We start from the raw sequence: 22,027 nt of genomic DNA, 5'->3' as shown, positions 1-22,027 counted from the left end.
CCCTGAGTCCCCTTCGGGGTGAGAAGGGCGGAATATAAATACTGTAAATAAATAAATAATATCCCAGAGAACAAGGGTATTAAAGAACTGGCCCAAAACTCAACACCAACAGGGAAACCTGTAGGATACCCTGTTTCCCCGAAAATAAGACAGTGTCTTATATTAATTTTTGCTCCCAAAGATGCGCTAGGTCTTATTTTCAGGGGATGTCTTATTTTTCCACAAAGAAGAATTCACATTTATGGTTGAATTGTTTAAAAATGAAAATGTGTTATCTACTCTACAGTAGTTGTCATCACAAACCAGCATAACCAAACTGTGAATCCTTTCAAGAATTTCTGTATTATATTTTATTGCTATACTGTTTTTAAATTACTGTTTTAAATTTCTGTTTGTATGTAAATTTATGTTGTTGCTGGGCTTGTCCCTGTGTAAGCTGCCCTGAGTCCCTTCTGGGAGATGGAGGCGGGATACAAGAAAAGTTATTATTATATTATTACTATTTCTTGTTACTACCCTTATTTCCATGTACAACAATCTATGGTATGTACATCTACCGATCCTGCATGCTTCCAAACAAAAACTTTGCTAGGTCTTACTTTTGGGGGAGGCCTTATATTTAGCAATTCAGCAAAACCTCGACTAGGTCTTATTTTCTGGGGATGTCTTATTTTCAGGGAAACAGAGTACCTACACTTAGGCAATAAAAATGAAATGTGCAGAAATAGGAGAAGGTTAAATTGCCTCTGCGTGTGTCTCTCAGTCTCTGTTTGATGTGTTTATGGGCATTGAATGTTTGCCCTATGTGTGTTATAATGTGATCCGCCCTGAGTCCCCTTCGGGGTGAGAAAGAAGGGCGGAATATAAATATTGTAAATAAATAAATAAATTGGAAAATGAGCACGCAAAGATACTGTGGGACTTCCGAATCCAGACTGACAAAGTTCTGGAACACAACACACCAGACATCACGGTTAAGGAAAAGAAAAAGGCTTGGATCATTGATGTCGCCATCCCAGGTGAAAAACAACAGGAAAAACTCAGCCGCTCTCAGGACCTCAAGATTGGACTGCAAAGACTCTGGCAGAAACCAGTGCAGGTGGTCCCGGTGGTGATGGGCACCTTGGGGTTGGACTGGATGGCCCAAGAGGTCTCTTCCAACTCTACTAGTCTAGGATTCTATGATTGTACAATCCAAGGGCCAGTCTCCGCCTCCGGCATCTGCTTCCCTTCTCCGCCCCCCAAACCCGGCCAAGCCCTGCAGAGGCGGTGGCTTGGTCAGTCCTCCTCCTCTCTCTCTCTCTCTCTCTTTCTCTCTCTCTCTCTCTCTCTCCAAGCCATCGCTCCAGGCTGCTCCACATCCTCCCTGAGAAGAAGCCAGATCCGCCCTGGTGAGTCTCTCTCTCCTTCTCCTTCTAACGGGGGACCTTCGCCTTCTTTTGGGGAGCTCTCCAAACCCGTGCGTAAAAGCGCCCAAAAGTGCCCGTGCGCTTTTACGCACGGAGGCATCGGCCCTCTTTTCCCTCCTTCCCAGTCTCCTTCCCCAACTTTGCAATGGAGATTATTCCCCAGGAAATATAAGAACACATCATTGGAGTCGAGCCAGGTCCAGATTGGGGCCTGAGTTCTCATCTCATTTTAGTTGGGAGCCCAATTTTTAGAGGGACCCACAGATATCCTGAGTCTCCAGTTTGGGTGCTGCCTTTGTGCTGAGTCAGGATAGAGCTGGGTCTCTCTTTCTCCCATTTAGGTGGGGCCCACTTCCAAATTATAGATAGATAGATAGATAGATAGATAGATAGATAGATAGATAGATAGATAGATAGATAAATAGATATAGATAGATAGATAGATAGATAGATAGATAGATAGATAGATAGATAGATAGATAGATATAGATAGATAGATATCTAGAAAGATAGATAAATAGAGATAGATAGATGGATGGATGGATGGATGGATGGATAGATAGATAGATAGATAGATAGATAGATAGATAGATAGATAGATAGATAGATAGATAGAGATAGATAGATATCTAGAAAGATAGATAAATAGAGATAGATAGATAGATAGATAGATAGATAGATAGATAGATAGATAGATAGATAGATAGATAAGACAAATGGATAAGACAGAGTCTCCAGTTTGGAGCAGTACTAATGTTTTGTCATGGCACGGTTTGTGTTCTCATTTTTAGTTGGGGCCCCATTCCAAATTTGAGATAAATTACATAGATAGAAAAAATAGATAGACAGATAGATAGATAGATATGTAGGTAGATAAATAGACAGACAGACAGATGGATAGATAGAGAGACAGACATTCAGGGTCTCCAGTCTGGAGCAGTACTTATTTTTCATCACAGCACAGTTTGTGTTCTCATTTTATTTGGGGCCCCATTCCAAATTTGAAATAAATTACATAGATAGAAAAAATAGATAGCTTGATTGATTGATAGATAGATGATAGATAGATAGACAGACATTCAGGATCTGGAGCAGTTCTTAATTTTTAGTCATGGCACAGTTTGTGTTCTCATTTTTAGTTGGGGCCCCATTCCGAATTTGAGATAAATTGCATAGATAGAAAAAAAATAGATAGATGGATAGATAGATACGTAGGTAGATAAATAGATGGATAGATAGATAGATAGATAGATAGATATGTAGGTAGATAAATAGATGGATGGATGGATAGATAGATAGATAGATAGATAGATAGATAGATAGATAGATAGATAGATAGATAGATAGATAGACAGACATTCAGGATCTGGAGCAGTACTGAATTTTTAGTCATGGCACAGTTTGTGTTCTCAGTTTTAGTTGGGTGGAGCCCCATTCCAAATTGGAGAAAGATTACATAGATAGAAAAAAATAGATAGATAGACAGATAGATAGATATGTAGGTAGATAAATAGACAGACAGACAGATGGATAGATAGATAGACAGACATTCAGGGTCTCCAGTTTGGAGCAGTAGTTATTTTTCATCACGGCACAGTTTGTGTTCCCATTTTTAGTTGGGGCCCCATTCCAAATTTGAGATAGATTAGATCAGTGGTTCCCAACCTTTTTTTGACCAGGGACCACTCTCCAACATTAGCACCAAAAGGGTTATGAATCAGTTTTTGGTTAACTTTAGATTCAGAAAATTGCATTGGATAGACCACATCCACTCTAGGTTCTGATACAGAACATATGCCATCCAGTCGTCACCATCTGCTCGCCCACAGAAAACCATATTTAATCATCTAGAGCTGATGTGGTCTCTCCAATGCAATTTCTGAATCACCATCGTAAATAACTCCAGCAACAGGCCTCAAAACGGAGCAGCAGTCAGGAGGCTTGTTGTCACACCTTTCCCAACCTGAGATCCGTGGGCCACCAGTGGTCCCCAAAAACTAAAATATGGTCTCAGGGTTACTACACTGCAACTAGAGTGACCAGTCTCGCAAAAGCCTTTTATATTTCTGAGGCAACAGGGATGTCAGGAGTGGAGAGGAAGGAGCAATAACAAGCCTCCTGACTGCTGCTTCTCCTCCTCCTCCCTTCCCCTGAGTGGAGCCATTCCATGGGGCGCCTGGAAGCGGGGGCATCTTGGTGTCTTTAGGGCTGTTCCCGGGGTTATTTGGGGTGCTGATTTGGAAAATTGCATTGGCTAGACCACATCAGCTCTAGGTTCACTTCACTTTATTTCTTAGTTAGTCGCTCTCCACCAGAGCGCTCCGAGCGACTTACAATTTAAAATATCATTCCACAATATAAAAACATTTAAGGTTATTAAATATGGTTTTGTGTGGGCGAGCAGATGGTGACTACTGGATGGTATATATTCTGTATCAGAAACTAGAGCTGATGTGGTCTATCCAATGCCATTTTCTGAATCAACGCCCCAAATAACCAGACCGAATCTAAAGTTGACCAAAAACAGATTCGCAACCCGTTTGGTGCTAATGTTGGAGAGTGGTCCCTGGTCAAAGTGGTCCCGAGTTTAAAAAAATGGTTGGGAACTACTGAGATAGATAGGTAGGTAGGTAGGTAGGTAAATACTTGTAGATATCCAAAGTTTCCAATCTGGAGCTGTCTTATCCTGAGTCAAGCCATGGCTGGGTTTGGAGTTCTCTTCCCTCTTGCGTCTACACTGTCAAATAAATGCAGTTTGGTGCCACTTTTAACCCCCACATTTCAATGAACCCCAAGTGCTGTTGAATCTATCTATTTCGGAGGAAGGAAATGGCAAAACCGCCTCCGAGTCTTGAAATGTAGAGGCTCATCTGGATGAATGGATTCTAATCTTGGACATGTTTAAAATTTTATATAATGTGATTTTATTTTGCAATGGTATCTGTTTTGTAGATCGTTTTATATGAATTGTCGTTTTTACATTGTTTTTAGGCATTGAATTTTTGCCTGTTTGTTGTAAGCCGCTTTGAGTCCCCTCGGGGAGAAAGGCGGGGTAAAGGTGATGTAAATAAAATAAAATAATAAATAAATAGAGGCTCATCTTGAGTCGACAGAGAAGTTGAAGGCAAACACAAATTGGGCAGGCCTCTGGCATTTCATCCATTCCATATTTGGCTCTCCAAAAACCCAGAACTGGGGGCTCCTTTGGACCCACAAAAAGACTTGGCACATGGTCCAAATGCTGGGAATTTTAAGAAAATTAAAAGATAGGCTCTCCTTATGAATGAAGTGAATGAATTGCTTGCTCTTTGCAACACAGCACAACAGTTGAAGTTGTCTACTGTTTCCCAAATGGCTTTTCGGAGCACTTGGGTGTGGGCCGTTGCTTTGTGTTTTTGGCATTCCTGGCAAGCGATGGTGTTAAACTGTCAGATTGTCATCTGCGGGGATAAATGCAGCTCGCTGGCCAAGAACAGTCTGGGCATTGACGGTAGAAAAAGGGGAGACGTCCCACCCGGTTGAGTCAGTCGGGAATGGCACAGTGTGGCTTTCATACCCGCCACTCCCTTTTCCGGAACCGCAGGAATGAAGCCTTTTCTGCAGGACTGCTCCACCTTCCTGTCACCCACCCATGGATTTGGAAAAAAACACTTTCCCCTCTCCCCTCCCTTCCCAATATTTTAGTTTTCCTCTGTGTACAAATGGAGAACATGATCTCCCATTGAGCAACCAGGCAGATTGAAAACAGCTTTTTCCCCTGAAGCTATTCTAAGTTGCAGTCCTGCTTCCCAAAGGCAGTTCCGCATTCCCAAAGGCTTATTTGCCAGAAAATGTGAAATATGGCCAGTGGTTCTCAACCTTCCTAATGCCGCGACTCCTTAATACAGTTCCTCATGTTGTGACGATCCCCAACCATAACATTATTTTCGTTGCAATTTCATAACTGTCATTTTGCTCCTGTTACGAATTGTAATGTAAATATCTACATGGAACAAGGTAGTAGCAACAAAAATCGCAACTCTAGGCTTCTCTCAAAAACATCTACTAAGCATGGGATGGGACCAAGCTAAGGTCCACATCAGACAACGGATCCTGGACACAGAGTGACAATCTGATTTAGCTTGCTCTCCAGACTTTAACATTAGAGCAGACAACAGATATACCATCGCTCCCATGGCTTATTTAACAAACCTGGAGGTGTCTAATCATCGTAAAGCCTTCACTCTTGCAAGATGTCACGCCCTCCCATCGGCAGTACTGGAGGGGAGGTACCGGAAGACCCCTGCTCCGGAGAGACTATGCCCTTGTGAGTCTGGCCATATCGAAACTATCGAGCACGTGCTCCTCCAGTGTATGTTTTATAGAGATATTAGAAAAAATTTCATCACTCCTTGGCTTTTAAAACATCTAGGCCGCACTGAAAGATACTACACCTCTCTGCTGCTCTCAGACTCCTGTTCTGCAATAACCTATAGTGTCGCCAGGTTCTGTGCGGCAGCAATTTCCATCAGACAGACGATGACTGACCCCAAAGGGCCTGTAGCCAGAGCAATCTGTTATAACTGAAAGACTGCAAATGCTCCCTTTGTCCCCCTCCAGAGCCACTTAGTGGATCGATATTTACTATTAGCTGACCCTGCTAATAGTCTGCTTTTAATTTGTTTTTATTATAGCATGTTTTTAACTTGTTCTTTTATCTGACTTTTATGGGAACTGCGATTCCCCTTTTCGGGCACCTGTGCCCATTTCTATATATTCTGGTCATAGACCGTAATAAATTGCTGAATGAATGTAAATATCTGATATGCAGGATGTGTCTTCATTCACTGGACCAAATACCCGATACGCCCAAATTTGAATACTGGTGGGGTTTGGGGAAATATAGACCTTGACATTTGGGAGTTGTCGTTGCTGGGATTTATAGTTAACCTACAATCAAAGAGGGTGGTGGCGCAGTGTGTTAAAGCGCTGAGCTGCTGAACTTGCGGACCGAAAGGTCCCAGGTTCAAATCCCGGGAGCGGAATGAGCGCCCGCTGTTAGCCCCAGCTCCTGCCAACCTAGCAGTTCGAAAACATGCAAATGCGAGTAGATCAATAGGTACCGCTCCGGCGGGAAGGTAACGGCGCTCCATGCAGTCATGCTAGTGGCCACATGACCTTGGAGGTGTCTACGGACAATGCCGGCTCTTCGGCTTAGAAATGGAGATGAGCACCAACCCCCAGAGTCGGTCACGACTGGACTCTACCTACCTACAATTGAAGAGCGTTCTGAACTCCACCAACATTAGAATTGAGCCAAACTTGGCACACTGAACTCCTATGACAAGCACAAGGGTTTGGTGATCATTGACCTTGGGTTTTAGAGTTGTAGTTCACCCACATCCAGAGAGCAGTGAGGACTCCAAACAATGATGGATCTGGACCACACTTGGCACGAATACTCAATGTGCCCAAATGTGGACACTGGTGGAGTTTGGGGAAAATAGACCTTGGCATTTGGAAGTTGTAGTTACTGGGATTTATAGTTCACCTACAATCAAAGAGTCCCTTGAACTCCACAAATGGCAGAATTGGGCCAAACTTCCCACACAGAACCTCCATGACCAACAGAAAATACTGGAAGGGTTTGGTGATCATTGACTTTGGGTTTGGGAGTTGTAGTTCACCTACATCCAGAGACCACAGCAGACTCCAAACAATGATGGCTTCAAACAAGGCTTCAAGAAAAACCCCTCATTGCACAGCGTCCAAATCTTGGTGCATTCCAGTAAAGGAAACTACTACTCCCAGGATCCCGTAGCCTTAGGCCAGTGCAGTTCCAATGGCATCAAATGGAATGACTTATTTATGGCTCGGCCTCCCTGTTCCATTGGCAAAGCAAGCTGGAGGCGAAACCATTGCAAGCTGGTTTGAGGCCAAGCCGATCCGGCGCCCGAAGCAACCACGCCATGTTTTGTGCATGCAGTTCCAGGGAGTGGCATGGCGCGCGCACTGCAATTAAACCAGGAGTGAAACCTTGATAAGAAAATATATATATATATATATATTGTCAGAAAGATGACGATAGGATATTTGTGTTGTTGCTTGGGTAGATCTGGCTGGAAAGGAGGCAAAGTCCATTGAACTCAGTGTGCAGGGATGTGAGCCAGAGCATGCCTTGCCAGATTTATTATTATTATTATTATTATTATTATTATTATTATTATTATTATTATTATTATTCACTGCATCCAGCCGGGGCGTTTCCAGTGGTATCAAACTGCATTCATAGTCATACTACTATCTAGTTGCACCTCTAGGCCCAGGCTTAGGTTTGGAGGGATTGAAAGAGGACGGGAATGGATCTGATGAGTTTCAGTGGCCTCCTCAAACTGGCGTGGGAGACCACATGTTGGGCGGGAACGTCCCTTTTTTTCCGACCGATGACAGCAACCGTCATCCTGGTGAAAGTCCAATTCTCCGCCTTTCCTTCTTCCAGTTTTGGAGAGTAGGGTGGGGCTCGAAACTCTTCATTTCATGCCTAGCCGTTTGGCAAAGCTGCTCCGTAGAATGAATCCCAGGGATTGTTGGAGACATTTCAAAGAAATGACCAGGCAAAAGAGTTGTGCTTCCCAGGCTCCCCTTCCCATTATTGTAGGCATTTAAGCTGTTTCTACTCTAGAGGAGAGGCGCTCGGCTGCAGGCAGGCGTGCGCTTTAAGGAGGCTTCTTACCTGTTTCTACTCTAGAGGAGAGGCGCTCGGCTGCAGGCAGGCGTGTGCTTTAAGGAGGCTTCTTACCTGTTTCTACTCTAGAGGAGAGGCGCTCGGCTGCAGGCAGGCATGTGCTTTAAGGAGTCTTCTTACCTGTTTCTTACTCTAGAGGAGAGGCGCTCAGCTGCAGGCAGGCGTGTGCTTCAAGGAGGATTCTTTCCTCTTTCTTACTCTAGAGGAGGCGCTCAGCTGTAGGCAGGCATGTGCTTTAAGGAGGCTTCTTACCTGTTTCTACTCTAGAGGAGAGGCACTCAGCTGCAGGCAGGCATGTGTTTTAAGGAGGTTTCTTATCTGTTTCTACTCTAGGGGAGGTGCTTGGCTGCATGTGCTTTAAGGAGGCTTCTTGCTTGTTTCGTACTCTAGAGGAGGTGCTCAGCTGCAGGCAGGAGCATGCTTTAAGGAGGCTTCTTACCTGTTTTTTACTCTAGAGGAGAGGCGCTCGGCTGCAGGCAGGCGTGTGCTTTAAGGAGTCTTCTTACCTGTTTCTTACTCTAGAGGAGGCACTCAGCTGCAGGCAGAAGCATGTTTTAAGGAGGCTTCTTACCTGTTTCTTACTCTAGAGGAGGCACTCAGCTGCAGGCAGAAGCATGTTTTAAGGAGGCTTCTTACCTGTTTTTTACTCTAGAGGAGAGGCGCTCGGCTGCAGGCAAGAGCATGCTTTAAGGAGTCTTCTTACCTGTTTCTACTCTAGAGGAGAGGCGCTCAGCTGCAGGCAAGAGCATGCTTTAAGGAGTCTTCTTACCTGTTTCTTACTCTAGAGGAGGCGCTCAACTGCAGGCAAGTGTGGTGCTTTCTGGGCTTTCCCGCACATGCGCTTTCCAAGGCAAGGAGGCAAGTTCTCTTACTCCAGAGGAGGCGCTCGGCTGCAGGCAGGCGTGCGTGCTTTCTGGGCCTGCACACCACACTCTTTCCAAGACGTGGAGCGCCACATGCACATGAAAAGCAGGCGAGGATCCGGGTTCAGCTCCCACTTGCTTTCAAGTTGAGCTGAATTTTGTACTGGGCGGGGCCTTTCCGTTACGTGCTCCTGAAGTAACGAAAAGAACAGATATACTGAAGGAAAACGCTTCTGTGCACAACTCTAAATACCACCTAAATACCCCAAAGGGATCGGATTCCGTTTGATCTTGGAAGCTAAGCCCTGGCAAGTCCTGGTTTATGTTTGGATGGGGAACCACCAGGTGCTTGAATATGATATTTTAGAGGAAGGAACTAGCAAAACCACCCCTGGGTATCCAATGACTAAGAAAATCCCCGAAATGCATACGTTGACAGCTTGAAAGCACATACGTATATACACACACATTTCAATGCTGTTTCCTTTCCTATGAGCTGATTTGCATCCGCAGCAAACAGCTACAGAAACCACTTAGCATTTGAAAGCTTTGGCAGGACCTTGTGTCTGCTTGGAAATAAATACTTCATGCTCTCTCTGCAGTGGCCTAATTGTCCTCTTGCTGAGTAGTCTGTTCCCGATTGGCTGTTCTGATACTACAGGATTACTAATCAGACAGATAGAGCTGTGTTAGTGCCTATCTGTCTGATGAGTAATCTCATAGTATCACAACATGGAGAGATTTACTTTAGAGGAGGTTACGGCGATGTTGTAAGCTAGCCTTGGGATCTCGTAACTCGCAACGATGATGATATTGTTGTCACAATGGTAGATCCACCGATGCCGCCATTCAAATGAGAGCAATTGTTCCAAAGTATGAAGTTATGCACTTGAACATGTGATGTGCCCATTGCCAAAGGTTTCCATGACTGTGGGGATTCGAACTGTGGTCTCCAGAGTCCTAATCCAATGTTCAAACTGTGACTCAGTGTTGGCTCATGTGCCTGTGAGTCATGAGACGAATTCATGAAATACTCATGCCATTGTCTTGCAATGAAATATATCCTACGGTGCTCAGTATCCCTTGGTGGTCTCCCTTTTGCTTAATGAGCAGGACTTAATTAGCCTTGATTAGAGGGATGGGAGCCGGGCCTGCAGTATGGAACCCTGCGCAGATGGGGAAGCCTTAGCATTGAATGGTTGTGTTGTTGAAGTGCGAAGTATGGAACCCTGCACAGACGGGGAAGCCTTAGCATTGAACGGTGGTGTTGTTAAAGTGCAAAGTATGGAACCCTGCGCAGACGGGGAAGCCTTAGCATTGGACGGTTGTGTTGTTAAAGGGCGAAGTACGGAACCCAGACGGGGAAGTCTTTCTCCTTTGCGGGGACACCTTCTACTGTCAAGAATTCAGTGACTGCATGTTGCTTAAGTCGCATTGACCAACCATCTGTGCAGGGTTCCATACTTCACACTTTAACAACACAACCGTTCAATGCTAAGGCTTCCTCGTCTGCGCAGGGTTCCATACTTCGCACTTTAACAACACAACCGTTCAATGCTAAGGCTTCCCCGTCTGCACAGGGTTCCATACTTCGCTCTTTAACAACACAACCATTCAATGCTAAGGCTTCCCCGTCTGCGCAGGGTTCCATACTTGGCACTTTAACAACACAACCGTTCAATGCTAAGGCTTCCCCGTCTGCGCAGGGTTCCATACTTGGCACTTTAACAACACAACCGTTCAATGCTAAGGCTTCCCCGTCTGCGCAGGGTTCCATACTTCGCACTTTAACAACACAACCGTTCAATGCTAAGGCTTCCCCGTCTGCACAGGGTTCCATACTTCGCTCTTTAACAACACAACCATTCAATGCTAAGGCTTCCCCGTCTGCACAGGGTTCCATACTTGGCACTTTAACAACACAACCGTTCAATGCTAAGGCTTCCCCGTCTGCGCAGGGTTCCATACTTGGCACTTTAACAACACAACCGTTCAATGCTAAGGCTTCCCCGTCTGCACAGGGTTCCATACTTCATACTTTAACAACACAACCGTTCAATGCTAAGGCTTCCCCGTCTGCGCAGGGTTCCATACTTCATACTTTAACAACACAACCGTTCAATGCTAAGGCTTCCCCGTCTGCGCAGGGTTCCATACTTCATACTTTAACAACACAACCGTTCAATGCTAAGGCTTCCCCGTCTGCGCAGGGTTCCATACTTCATACTTTAACAACACAACCGTTCAATGCTAAGGCTTCCCCGTCTGCACAGGGTTCCATACTTGGCACTTTAACAACACAACCGTTCAATGCTAAGGCTTCCCACCAAATGGAACTAACTCCACAGGAGAGTCTGCTGAACAAGCCAGGACCTGCCGCAGACCTGGACTGCCATCTGTTGAGGAGTTACGAAGGTGGAGGCATTACTTTTCATTCAACCCTTGCCAGCCGAGTCAGGGCCGCACCCATCCCTCCACTTTGGGACTGAACACGGTGCTGCCAAGAAGGGGGAGGAATGCCAGAAGGTTGCCAGAAGCTCTTAATCGCTGTTTACTCACCATCGGGAAGATTAGCAAGAGACGATTCGCCCTTGCCTCCCTCCCCAGCCCTATCAAAAGTGGGAACACCCAAGAGGCCAGGGTTGGCACCGTGACGAGAGGCCGAATTCCTTCCTAGCTTTTGCAAGGATTTTGTGTTCCTCGAGCTTGGAAGACGAGAGACTCCCTCGCTTGCTCAGTGAGAACATTCAACTGGAAGCCGTCGAGGGATTCAGAGCCAAAAAGTTCCAAATGATTAAAATCTAAATAAGAGAAAGGTGGTGGTGGCGAAAGAGAACATGCCTGGTTGTTCTTCTCCCCCTTGAGTCCTTCAAGAGCTGTTGGGTCAAGGCCCAAAGCAAGGCTGTTCTTCTCTCCCTTATTATTTATTTATTATTTATTTACAGTATTTATATTCCGCCCTTCTCACCCTGAAGGGGACTCAGGGCGGATTACAATGAACACATATATGGCAAACATTCAATGCCAACAGACAAACAACATTCAGTTTTAGACAGACACAGAGGCATTTAACATTTTTCCAGGTTCACGATTCCGGCCACAGGGGGAGCTGTTGCTTCACCGTCCATTGGTGGCTGTTCTTCCTCATTCTTTTCCTCGTGAGCAGTTTTATGGTGTTGTAGATTAGTTAAATTAGCCTCCCGCATAAAGCGTCCCTAAATTTCCCTAATTGACAGATTCAACTGTCTTTCGGGGCTGCTAGGTCAACAGCAAGCCGGGGCTATTTTATTTTTTTTTAATGGTCGGAGGCTTAACCCGACCCGGGCTTCGAACTCATGACCTCTCGGTCAGTAGTGATTTATAGCAGCTGGTTACTAGCCAGCTGCGCCACAGCCCGGTGGTTGGTGGAGATTGGGCAATCTCCAATGAGCAGCTGGCACAAAACATGACTGCCCTTCTCTCCTGGGATTTGGAGCGTGGAGAGAAGGTGTCTTATGAGCCACTAGGTTGAGGTACGATACTCGGCTGCTCTTCTCTCCCTCAAAGCCCAGTGTGACGGTGCGAGTGCCGCCATCTATATGTCGATCTGTAAGTTGCAAGATTTGAATTGTATCATGCCTGATTTTGCCTTTACCCTGTAAATATAGTTGGACTGATTGGTTATTTATAGCTGTCAATCAGTGTTGTTTGCACCAGTTATATTGCTCCCTTAGCTTGTTTGACTCCACCCTTTCCTGGAGTGGGTCAGTGTTTCCTTTTTCATTCCAACATCAAGCTTTCTACCAGAGAAAGACTTGGCTCTAAAAGCCCTTGATTAAGTTACCTCTCAGCACCAATTCTGAGGTTCTTACCCTTGAGACTTATGCTTCATGTTCAGGGCCAACTTGGACGACGTTGAGGAGTCTCAAGCGCCTTCAAATCAGTTCTTTGGCTTCAGAGGAAGTCTGTGTCTTCAAACATAGGCCATTTGGACTGAGGCTGAGGATTGGTCCAGCATTCACAGCCATTGAGAAAGAGGGACCTGGAAAAGCTTCTCAGCTGCAAAGCTCCTTGGACTTAAGACAACCAAAGGTTGTAATGTATATTTTCTTTTACCCCTTTGAAGCTTCCAGTTTATTGGGATAACCTTTTGTGAACAATAAAACCAGTTTTGAGTTATCTACAGTGTTTTGGTCCTTGGGAGTTCCAGTTTCCCTAAAGGAGAAAGATGTCACGTCCATGCCTCTTTCGCTGAGTTATAGCCCCAGGCGCAACGACACAACCAGAGCAATTGTAGTTGTAGCATGGAGTTGGGGTCTCCCATGAGCCATGAGGTTGAGGCACAATATGTGGCTTCTCTTCTCTCCATGACTGGCCAGAGCAATGGTGGATGGGATATAGGACAGTCTCTCATAAGCCATTGGGTCAAGGCCCAATGCCTAGCTGCTCTTTCCTCCCTCAAAAGCCAAGAGCAAAGGCCATTGGAACATACAGGGAAGGTTTCTCATGAGCCGTTGGGTTGAGGCACAATACGTGGCTGCTCTTCTCTCCCTGAAGAAGAATTAATGGGAGTTTGAGTATGAAGGAAGAGTCTCCTGTGAGACACTGGTTTGAGGGACAATACATGGCTGCTCTTCTCTCCTTGGAGAAGAGTTAATGAGAGTTGGAGCATGGAGAGAAGGTCTCTCATGAGCCATTGAGTTGAGGCACAACATGTGGCTGTTCTTCTTGAAGAAGGGTTAATGGGAGTTGGAGCATGGAGAGATCTCTTATGAGCCATTGGGCTGAGGCACAATACATGGCTGCTCTTCTCTCCTTGGAGAAGAATTAATGGCAGTTGGAACATAGAATGTTTCTCATGAGCCATTGGGTTGAGACACAATACGTGGCTGCTCTTCTCTCCTTGAAGAAGAGTTAATGGGAGTTGGAGCATGGAGAGAAGATCTCTCATGAGCTATTGGGTTGAGACACAATACATGGCTGCTCTTCTCTCCTTGGAGAAGAGATAATGGCAGTTGGAACATAGAGAGAATGTTTCTCATGAGCCATTGGGTTGAGACACAATACGTGGCTGCTCTTCTCTCCCTCAGAGGAAAAATTAATGGTGGTTGTATCATGCACTTCTGGGCAAAGGCACAATGCCTGGCTGCTCTTATCTCACTCAGAGCACGGAGAGAAGGTCTATTATCACCAATCGATATCTTTAGGATCTATTTATCCTCAACTAGATGACCCCTGTAGTCTTTCCTTCCATCTCTTCTTTGTTCTCTGTACTTCAACCTCTTTGCTTCCTTCTTGACTGTTAAGCTACTTCCCCTTCTTCCTCAAATGAGTTGTCTCCATGTGACTCATAGTTGGGGCCCAGACGCCATCACCAGTTCACAAACCATTCGTTCCCAGTCTGAGGACGTTTTATGGAAACACACCCACATGAGGGCCATTGAGCATGGTCATGAACCCACCAGTAATTTCTAAGGACGTGTTAGGAGTGTAGGATCCCTTCCAGAAGCTTCCACATTCCATGGAGAGCTCAGCAAGTTACGAATAGTCTAGTTGGCTCGCTGCCAGCAACCAGGAGTTGTACAGCCTCGTGGAACCGCACCCTCGGGCGTCGGCGTGCCCAGTTAATGTTCACCCCAATTGGACTCGCTCCCGTTGCCTCTTTTGCCCTGCGCCAAAATCTGCTACTCGAAAAAGAGGTGGAAAGTTCAGCTTGCGAGATGAATCATTCCTTGGGTCCCCGAGCGAGAAGGAACGGAGGGAGGGAAGGCGGTGGAAAGAGGAATAGAAATCTGAATATATCAAAAAAAAACTCTCAGAAGTTTAGCATTAGTCATGTGGAGATCACATCCAGACCTGGAAGTTTGTACAAGCTCTCTATGAAAGTCCCTTGGACCTCTCATTCAAACAATGTCAATCTTGGAGAGTCAACTGGACTCTCCGCCTTGGAGAGCCAACTGCACTTCTAGTTCAGCCACAGTTTCCATCATGGGGAGTTGCCTGAACTTTTCATTCAGCTGCAGGACTCGTCATGAGGAGTGGCCTGGACTTCTAGCTTGGCCAGAAGATTCATCTTGGGAAGTCTTCTGGACTTCTCGTTTGACTGCAGGGTCCATCATGGGGAGCCACCTGGAGATCTAGTTCAGCCATAGGGTCCATCTTGAATCACCTGGACTTCGGCTGCAGGGTCCTTCTTGGGCGGTCATCTGGTGTTCTAGTTTGTCCATGGGGGATCATCTGGACTTCTCATTTGGCTACAGAGTCTGCCTTGGGAAGTCACTTGGACTTCTCGTTGAATCACAAGGTCCATCTCGGAGAGTCACTCAGACTTTTAGATTGCACACAGTGTCCATATTGAGGAGTCTCCTGGACTTCTAGTTTTCCATCTTGGAGAATTGCTGGGATATCCAGTTCTGCTGCAGGGTCTTTGTTGGGCGTCCAGAACGGAATCATCTGGACTTCTCATTTGGCTACAGAGTCTGCCTTGGGAAGTCACTTGGACTTCTCACTTAATCACAAGGTCCATCTCGGAGAGTCACCCAGACTTTTAGATTGGACACAGTGTCCATCTTGAGGAGTCTCCTGGACTTCTAGTTTTTCATCTTGAAGAATTTCTGGGATGTCCAGTTTTTCTACAGGGTCTTTGTTGAGCGGCCATAGAGGAACCATCTGGACTTCTCATTTGGCTACAGAGTCTACCTTGAGAAGTCACTTGGACTTCTCGTTGCCTCACAAGGTCCATCTTAGAGAGTCACTCAGACTTTTATATTGGACACAGTGCCCATCTTGAGGAATCTCCTGGACTTCTAGTTCTCCATCTTGGAGAATTACTGGGATGTCTGGTTCCACTGCAGGGTCTTTCTTGGGTGGTCATCTGGTATTTTACTTCAGCCATAGGGGAATCATCTGGACTTCTCATTTTGCTACAGAGTCTGCATTTGGAAGTCGCTTAGACTTCTTGTTGGGTCACAAGGCCATCTTGGAGAGTCATCCAGACTTTTAGATTGGACGTAGTGTCCATCTTAATGAGTCTCCTGGACTTCTAATTATCTGCCTTGGATAATTGCTGGAATGTCCGGTTCCACTGCTGGATCTTTCTTGGGTGACCATCTGGTATTCTAGTTTGGCCATAGAGGAATCATCTGGACTTCTCATTTGGCTACAGAGTCTTCCTTGGACTTCTTATTGGGTCGCAAGGTCCATCTTGGAGAGTCACCCAGACTTTTAGATTGGACACAGTGTCCATCTTGAGGAGTCACCTGGACATCTAGTTCTTGTCTTGGAGAATTGCTGAGATGTCTGGTTCCACTGCAGGGTCTTTCTTGTGTGGTCGCAAATGGACTTCCTGTTTGGTCATAAGGTCCATCTTGGAGAGTCACCCAGACTTTTAGATTGGACACATTGTCCATCTTGAGGAGTCCCCTGGACTTCTAGTTCTCTATCTTGGAGAATTGATGGGATGTCTTGTTCCTCTGCAGGTCTTTCTTGGGTGACCATCTGGTATTCTAGTTCGGCCATGGAGGAATCATCTGGACTTCTCATTTGGCTACAGAGTCTTCCTTGGACTTCTTATTGGGTCTTAAGGTCCATCTTGAGAGTCACCTGGATGTCTAGTTCTTGTCTTGGAGAATTGCTGGGGTGTCCAGTTCCACTGCAGGGTCTTTCTTGTGTGGTCGCAAATGGACTTCCTGTTTGGTCATAAGGTCCATCTTGGAGAGTCACCCAGACTTTTAGATTGGACACATTGTCCATCTTGAGGAGTCTCCTGGACTTCTAGTTCTCCGTCAATGGAGAATTGCTAGGATGTCTTAATTCCTCTGCAGGGTCTTTCTTGGGTGACCATCTGGTATTCTAGTTCAGCCATGGAGGAATCATCTGGACTTCTCATTTGGCTACAGAGCCTTCCTTGGACTTCTTGTTGGGTCACAAGGTCCATCTTGGAGAGTCACCCAGACTCTTGGCCACAGTGTCTTGAGGAGTCTCCTGGACTTCTAGTTCTCCGTCAGTGGAGAATTGCTGAGATGTCTGGTTCCGTTGCAGAGTCTTTCTTGGGGACTTCTTCTGGACTTCTAGCTCTGTAACTGGTTGGTGTCCATGTTCTTGGCCAGCTAAGTCCTAGGAGAGAGATAGTGCTTGAGGAGGTGGATGGAGAAGATGGGAAACCCTTTGGCAAGGCTCTCCCAGGGATTGCGTCCAAATCCTTCTGCCCCAGGCGGAGACCTCTCCAGATAGGAACCAGATGGTGCGCCCAGTTTGCGCACAAAGGCCCTGAGATCAAAGGCAATTGCAGGCAGCGGTGGGGTGATGGAAAGAATGTGGAAAGAGGGAGGGAAAAGGAATGTTTTCAAGCAGGAAACTCATCAAGCTCTGAAACAATACAGGAAAACTTACACAAAATCCATCTTGGGATAGGACCCGTAAAACCCGACTTCTCTTTCTCTTTTCAGGTATCCAGATCACTGCACAAAGATGCCGTCCCAGCTAGAGCACGCCATGGAAACCGTCATGCTGACGTTTCACAAATTTGCAGGAGACAAAAACTATCTAACCAAAGATGACTTGCGGCAGCTGATGGAGAAGGAGGTCCCAGGGTATATGGAGGTGAGTGAGAGTGCCTCACAAAAGGGGTTCAGAAGGGGAGATGATACAGAATGGAGACAAAATGCAAGGAAAGTCCTCCAACGGTTTGTCATTAATTGCAAGCAAGAGATTGTTAATGTGGGATTTGTGTATATTGGTAGTGTTTAAATGCAATTTGTGTCTTGATTGCATCATCCAGAGTGTACTATAGTCTGGAAAGAGTTAATTACTGAGAAGCTGTGATGACCTTGATGTGTGGCTGGAACTGGGGAGTGTCCAGACACAAGTGTGTGCGCATTACTGATTACATCAGTTCAGTTCTGAGTTGAGTTGAATGCTGTCTGCCTAGGTGTTAAGTCCTGTGTCTATTGTCTGCAAGTCTGTTTGTCTTGTACAGTAAAACTTGTATATAGTTTTACCAAAGTCTCTGGATGTCACTTCGTTCTGCGTTCCACTGACTCCATCCAACTACTGCTGCGCTGCTAATACTCTGACAGAGTCCTCAGACTGTCTTCAAGGGATGTCCCATCTCGAATGAGATGTAGTAATCAAGTCTGGCTCCATTCTAGGCACTAATGGATATATATATATATATACGAGGGCTATCCACAAAGTAGGTTACGTTTTGGATTTTTAAAAGGACAAAGTATAGGAGAAATCATTTACCATATGCAGCTGAAAGACACATCTCAATAATACAATCTCAGGTAATCCCCATTGAAATCTAGGCATGTCTCATATAGATAAATGAGTTTGAAAAGGTCTGCCCCAGTAAATTTGCTGCCTCTCTCCTCCGTTTCCAACAATGGGAAAATGTAGCTTTTTGGCTATGCTGCAGGAAGGGAGAAGGGGAAAGAGCTGAGGACACAAGCGGGAAATTTATTGGAGAAGTACTTTTCAAACTCATTTATCTATATGAGACATGCCTAGATTTCAGTGGGGATTACCTGAGATTGTATTATTGAGATGTGTCTTTCAGCTGCATATAGTAAATGATTTCTCCTATACTTTGTCCTTTTTAAAATCCAAAACGTAACCTACTTTGTGGATAGCCCTCGTACATATGACTTAGTGAAACTAAGAAACTAAATGTATCATGTCATCTTTTTTTTATTATTCGTGCTTCCCGTTCAGAACCGGAAAGACCCCATGGCCATCGACCGGATCATGAAGAACTTGGAAGAGTGTCGGGACGGGAAAATCACCTTCGAGGGATACCTCTCCCTGTTCGCCGGGCTCACCAACGGCTGCAACGAGTATTACGTGAAGAAGATGAAGCCCACGGGGAAGAAGTATTGAAGCCAAAGGAGTGTCCTTACCGTGTGCCCATTTTGCCCCCAAGGAGTCTTCCGGTCTTCGGGAACCTACTGGAACCAAGCCTGCTTGAGCTTCAACGTGCCACGTCCCTGTTTCCGAGCTAACCATTGAGGAATCGCCCAAACCTTAACAAAACCCCAACCTCGGCCATTTCCCCAAAATGTTCACAACACCCAAACTGTTCCCATTGCTGGTGCTGGCTTGTTTTTTCCCCCGCATGCTCCTAACCATGAAATAAAAACATTTTGTTTGTTTGTTTCCTACTTTGAAGCATTGGAACAATAAATCTATATATATAAAAGAGTGATGGAATCAGGGCACCGGACAAAACAACAAAACTACAAGCCCCCCAACCTCGAAATTTGACAACACAACCCATCATCCACGCCTTTAGGTTGATACAACAAAAACAAAAGAAAAATAAAGTCCTAATTAGAGGGACAGGAATAATTCTTTTTATCCAATTGCTGCCAGTTAGAGGGCTAAGCTCTGCCCACTTGGTCTCCTAGCAACCTACTCAGCCCAGGGGACAGGCACAGTTAGGCCTCACTTAGGCATTTTCCACAGATTATCTGATTTTAACTGGATTATATGGCAGTGTAGACTCAAGGCCCTTCCATTTATAATCTTGTATTATCTGCTTTGAACTGGATTATCTTGAGTCCACACTGCCAGATAATTCACTTCAGTGTACATTTTATACAGCTGTGTAGAAGGGGCCTCATATAATCCAGTTCTAAACAGATAATATAAGATTATAAATATACAGTAGAGTCTCACTTATCCAACATAAACGGGCCAGCAGAACGTTGGATAAGTGAATATGTTGGATAATAAGAAGGGATTCAGGAAAAACCTATTAAGCATCAAATTACGTAATGATTATACAAATTAAGCACCAAACATCATGTTATACAACAAATTTGACAGAAAAAGTAGTTCAATACTCAGTAATGCTATGTTGTAATTACTATATTTACGAATTTAGCACCAAAATATCACAATGAATTTAAAACATTGACTACTAAAAGGCAGACTGCGCTGGATAATCCAGAACACTGGATAAGTGAATGTTGGATAAGTGAGATTCTACTGTAATATGAAATAATTACTGCGGTAATCCAGTCCAACCCAATTCTGCCATGGAGGACACAATCCAAGCACGCCCAACAGATGGCCACTCAGCCTCTCAATTCAATACCACCACTACCTCAACAATTTCTCACCAACACCACCAGACAATGCCACAGCAACGCGTGGCCGGGCACAGCTAGTCATTTATATAATACTAGAGTTGGAAGAAACCACAAGGGCCATCCATTCGTTTGGAGTAGCCAGATATTCCTTTGCCTATGCTGTGCTGCATTTCCCCTAATTGTCATATTGTAATATCCTGGCCCTGGAGACTTGAGTTCATTGAAATTAGCCAGAAATTCCTGCACTACCTCTTTACCTCTTTTGTCCTGACTTTCTCTGATTCCATCTTCTGCTCCATCCACCCCAGGTTGAGCAATGTTTCCTTTTGAGAGAAGACTGAGGCAAAGAAGGTGCTGAGTAATCCTGCCTTTTCTCTGTCCCCTCTTGTTGCACACTAACCCAAGAAGGAACACATTTTCACCCAGCACCACACAGAGTCTAGTATGAACTGATTTCAGCAAATTATTTACAAAAAACAGATTAAAAAGCAATGGAAAAGTGCTATAAAATAGTCCAAGATCAATAGTCCAAATAGCAAGTCAAGAACATAGGCATACATCAATAAGTATGGGACTTTTCGAAAGCAAAGTAATTTCAGGAACAAAAGTAAACTTGAGAGCAAAACCTGAACTGTTTTCACCATATTGCTTGCTCTGAAGAGCCCAAACCTGACCATGAAACCATGAGATCGTTTTTTCGGCACCTGGGTTTCAAGGAAGGTTTCTCACTAAGTCTTTCTGACCTTCTAATTTACCTTTCCTAATTTAGCTATTTACCTAATTTACCTATCACGGGGCAACTCCTCATCCTCTGAGGTCCAGATAGACAGATTCTTAAGAGAACCGAAATCCCACACATCCTTTATCACTTCTCTCTCACTCCCTGATCTACGTTTCTGCATTTCTGACTAAATTTCAGCTTGATCACACACGGACTCAGATCAAAATCAATTGTTCCCCTCATCCTCTGAGGCAGAATCCCCAGCATCTTGCTGAGGCCCAACACCTCTTAGCATTTCCCCATAACCTGTATTATCTCCTTGTTCTTCCTTTTGCTATGGACATGACAAACAAAAAAAGAGTTTGTTATTGTTCTTAACCTCTCTTGGAGCTTGCCCCAACCTGCGGCCTCAAACTGTAGCCAGATACTCCTGCACTGCCTCTTTAACTATGTCGTGCTACATTTCCCTGACTGCATCCTTGATTTTGTTAAAGCCTGGAGTGTGTGCCTGAATAAGCTCGACTTCCCTTTCTGCTTTATAAAAGAACATGATCACTCCCACCTATGAAACCTGCCATTTCTACTCCATTCAGTGATGATTCGGACCAGATCTCAAATAGCGGATCCCTTTGTTGTCTCTTCTACCTTCTGGACCATAAAATTGCCTGCAACGCAAGTGAGGAATTTGTTGGATATTGGGAACAGAGTTCTTCTTCTGACAAGTATCAGGATAGTAGAAATTAGACTTGTGCATGGATTTGTTTTCCTTCGGTACCTTCGAGAGCACATATTGGTAAGGGCCCTCCTGGTACAAAAACCTGCCTGCAACGAAACCATTTTTGGGAGAGGTTGGTAAGTAGAAATTAGACTTGTGCACGGATTTGTTTTCTTTCTGTACCTCCGAGAGCACGTAATGGTAAGGGTCCTCCCGGTATGTAAACCTGCCCGTAACGAAACCATTTTCAGGAGAGGTTGGTAAGTAGAAATTAGACTTGTGCACAGATTTGTTTTCTTTCGTTACCTTTGGTATCTCCGAGAGCACGTAACAGTAAGGGCTCTCCCGGTACGAAAACCTGCCTGCAACGAAACTGTTTTCAGATAACTCTGAGAGCACATAACAGTAAGGGCTCTCCCGGTACGAAAACCTGCCGTTTTCAGGAGGCGCTGGTAAATGGATACGTGAGCTTCCCGTATCCATCAAGCAGAAACGAATAGCAATTTACCCAAAATGTACAAGC

At 45.0% G+C, this 22,027-nt stretch overlaps 1 protein-coding gene across 1 annotated transcript; it reads left to right on the top strand.

Annotated features, from left to right (window-relative positions):
• The first annotated feature begins 1,230 nt into the window (after window positions 1-1,230).
• s100a10 (S100 calcium binding protein A10) lies at window positions 1,231-19,135 on the top strand. The gene is made up of 3 exons (XM_003229669.4): window positions 1,231-1,391; window positions 17,423-17,576; window positions 18,690-19,135. The coding sequence occupies exons 2-3, from the start codon at window positions 17,445-17,447 to the stop codon at window positions 18,852-18,854; spliced, it is 297 nt and encodes a 98-aa protein (XP_003229717.1). The 5' UTR covers window positions 1,231-1,391; window positions 17,423-17,444; the 3' UTR covers window positions 18,855-19,135.
• Window positions 19,136-22,027: the final 2,892 nt, after the last annotated feature.

This window comes from Anolis carolinensis, unplaced genomic scaffold, assembly GCF_035594765.1.
Source record: "Anolis carolinensis isolate JA03-04 unplaced genomic scaffold, rAnoCar3.1.pri scaffold_14, whole genome shotgun sequence".
Taxonomy (NCBI): domain Eukaryota; kingdom Metazoa; phylum Chordata; class Lepidosauria; order Squamata; family Dactyloidae; genus Anolis; species Anolis carolinensis.
This window is presented reverse-complemented; position numbering and strand designations above follow the sequence as displayed.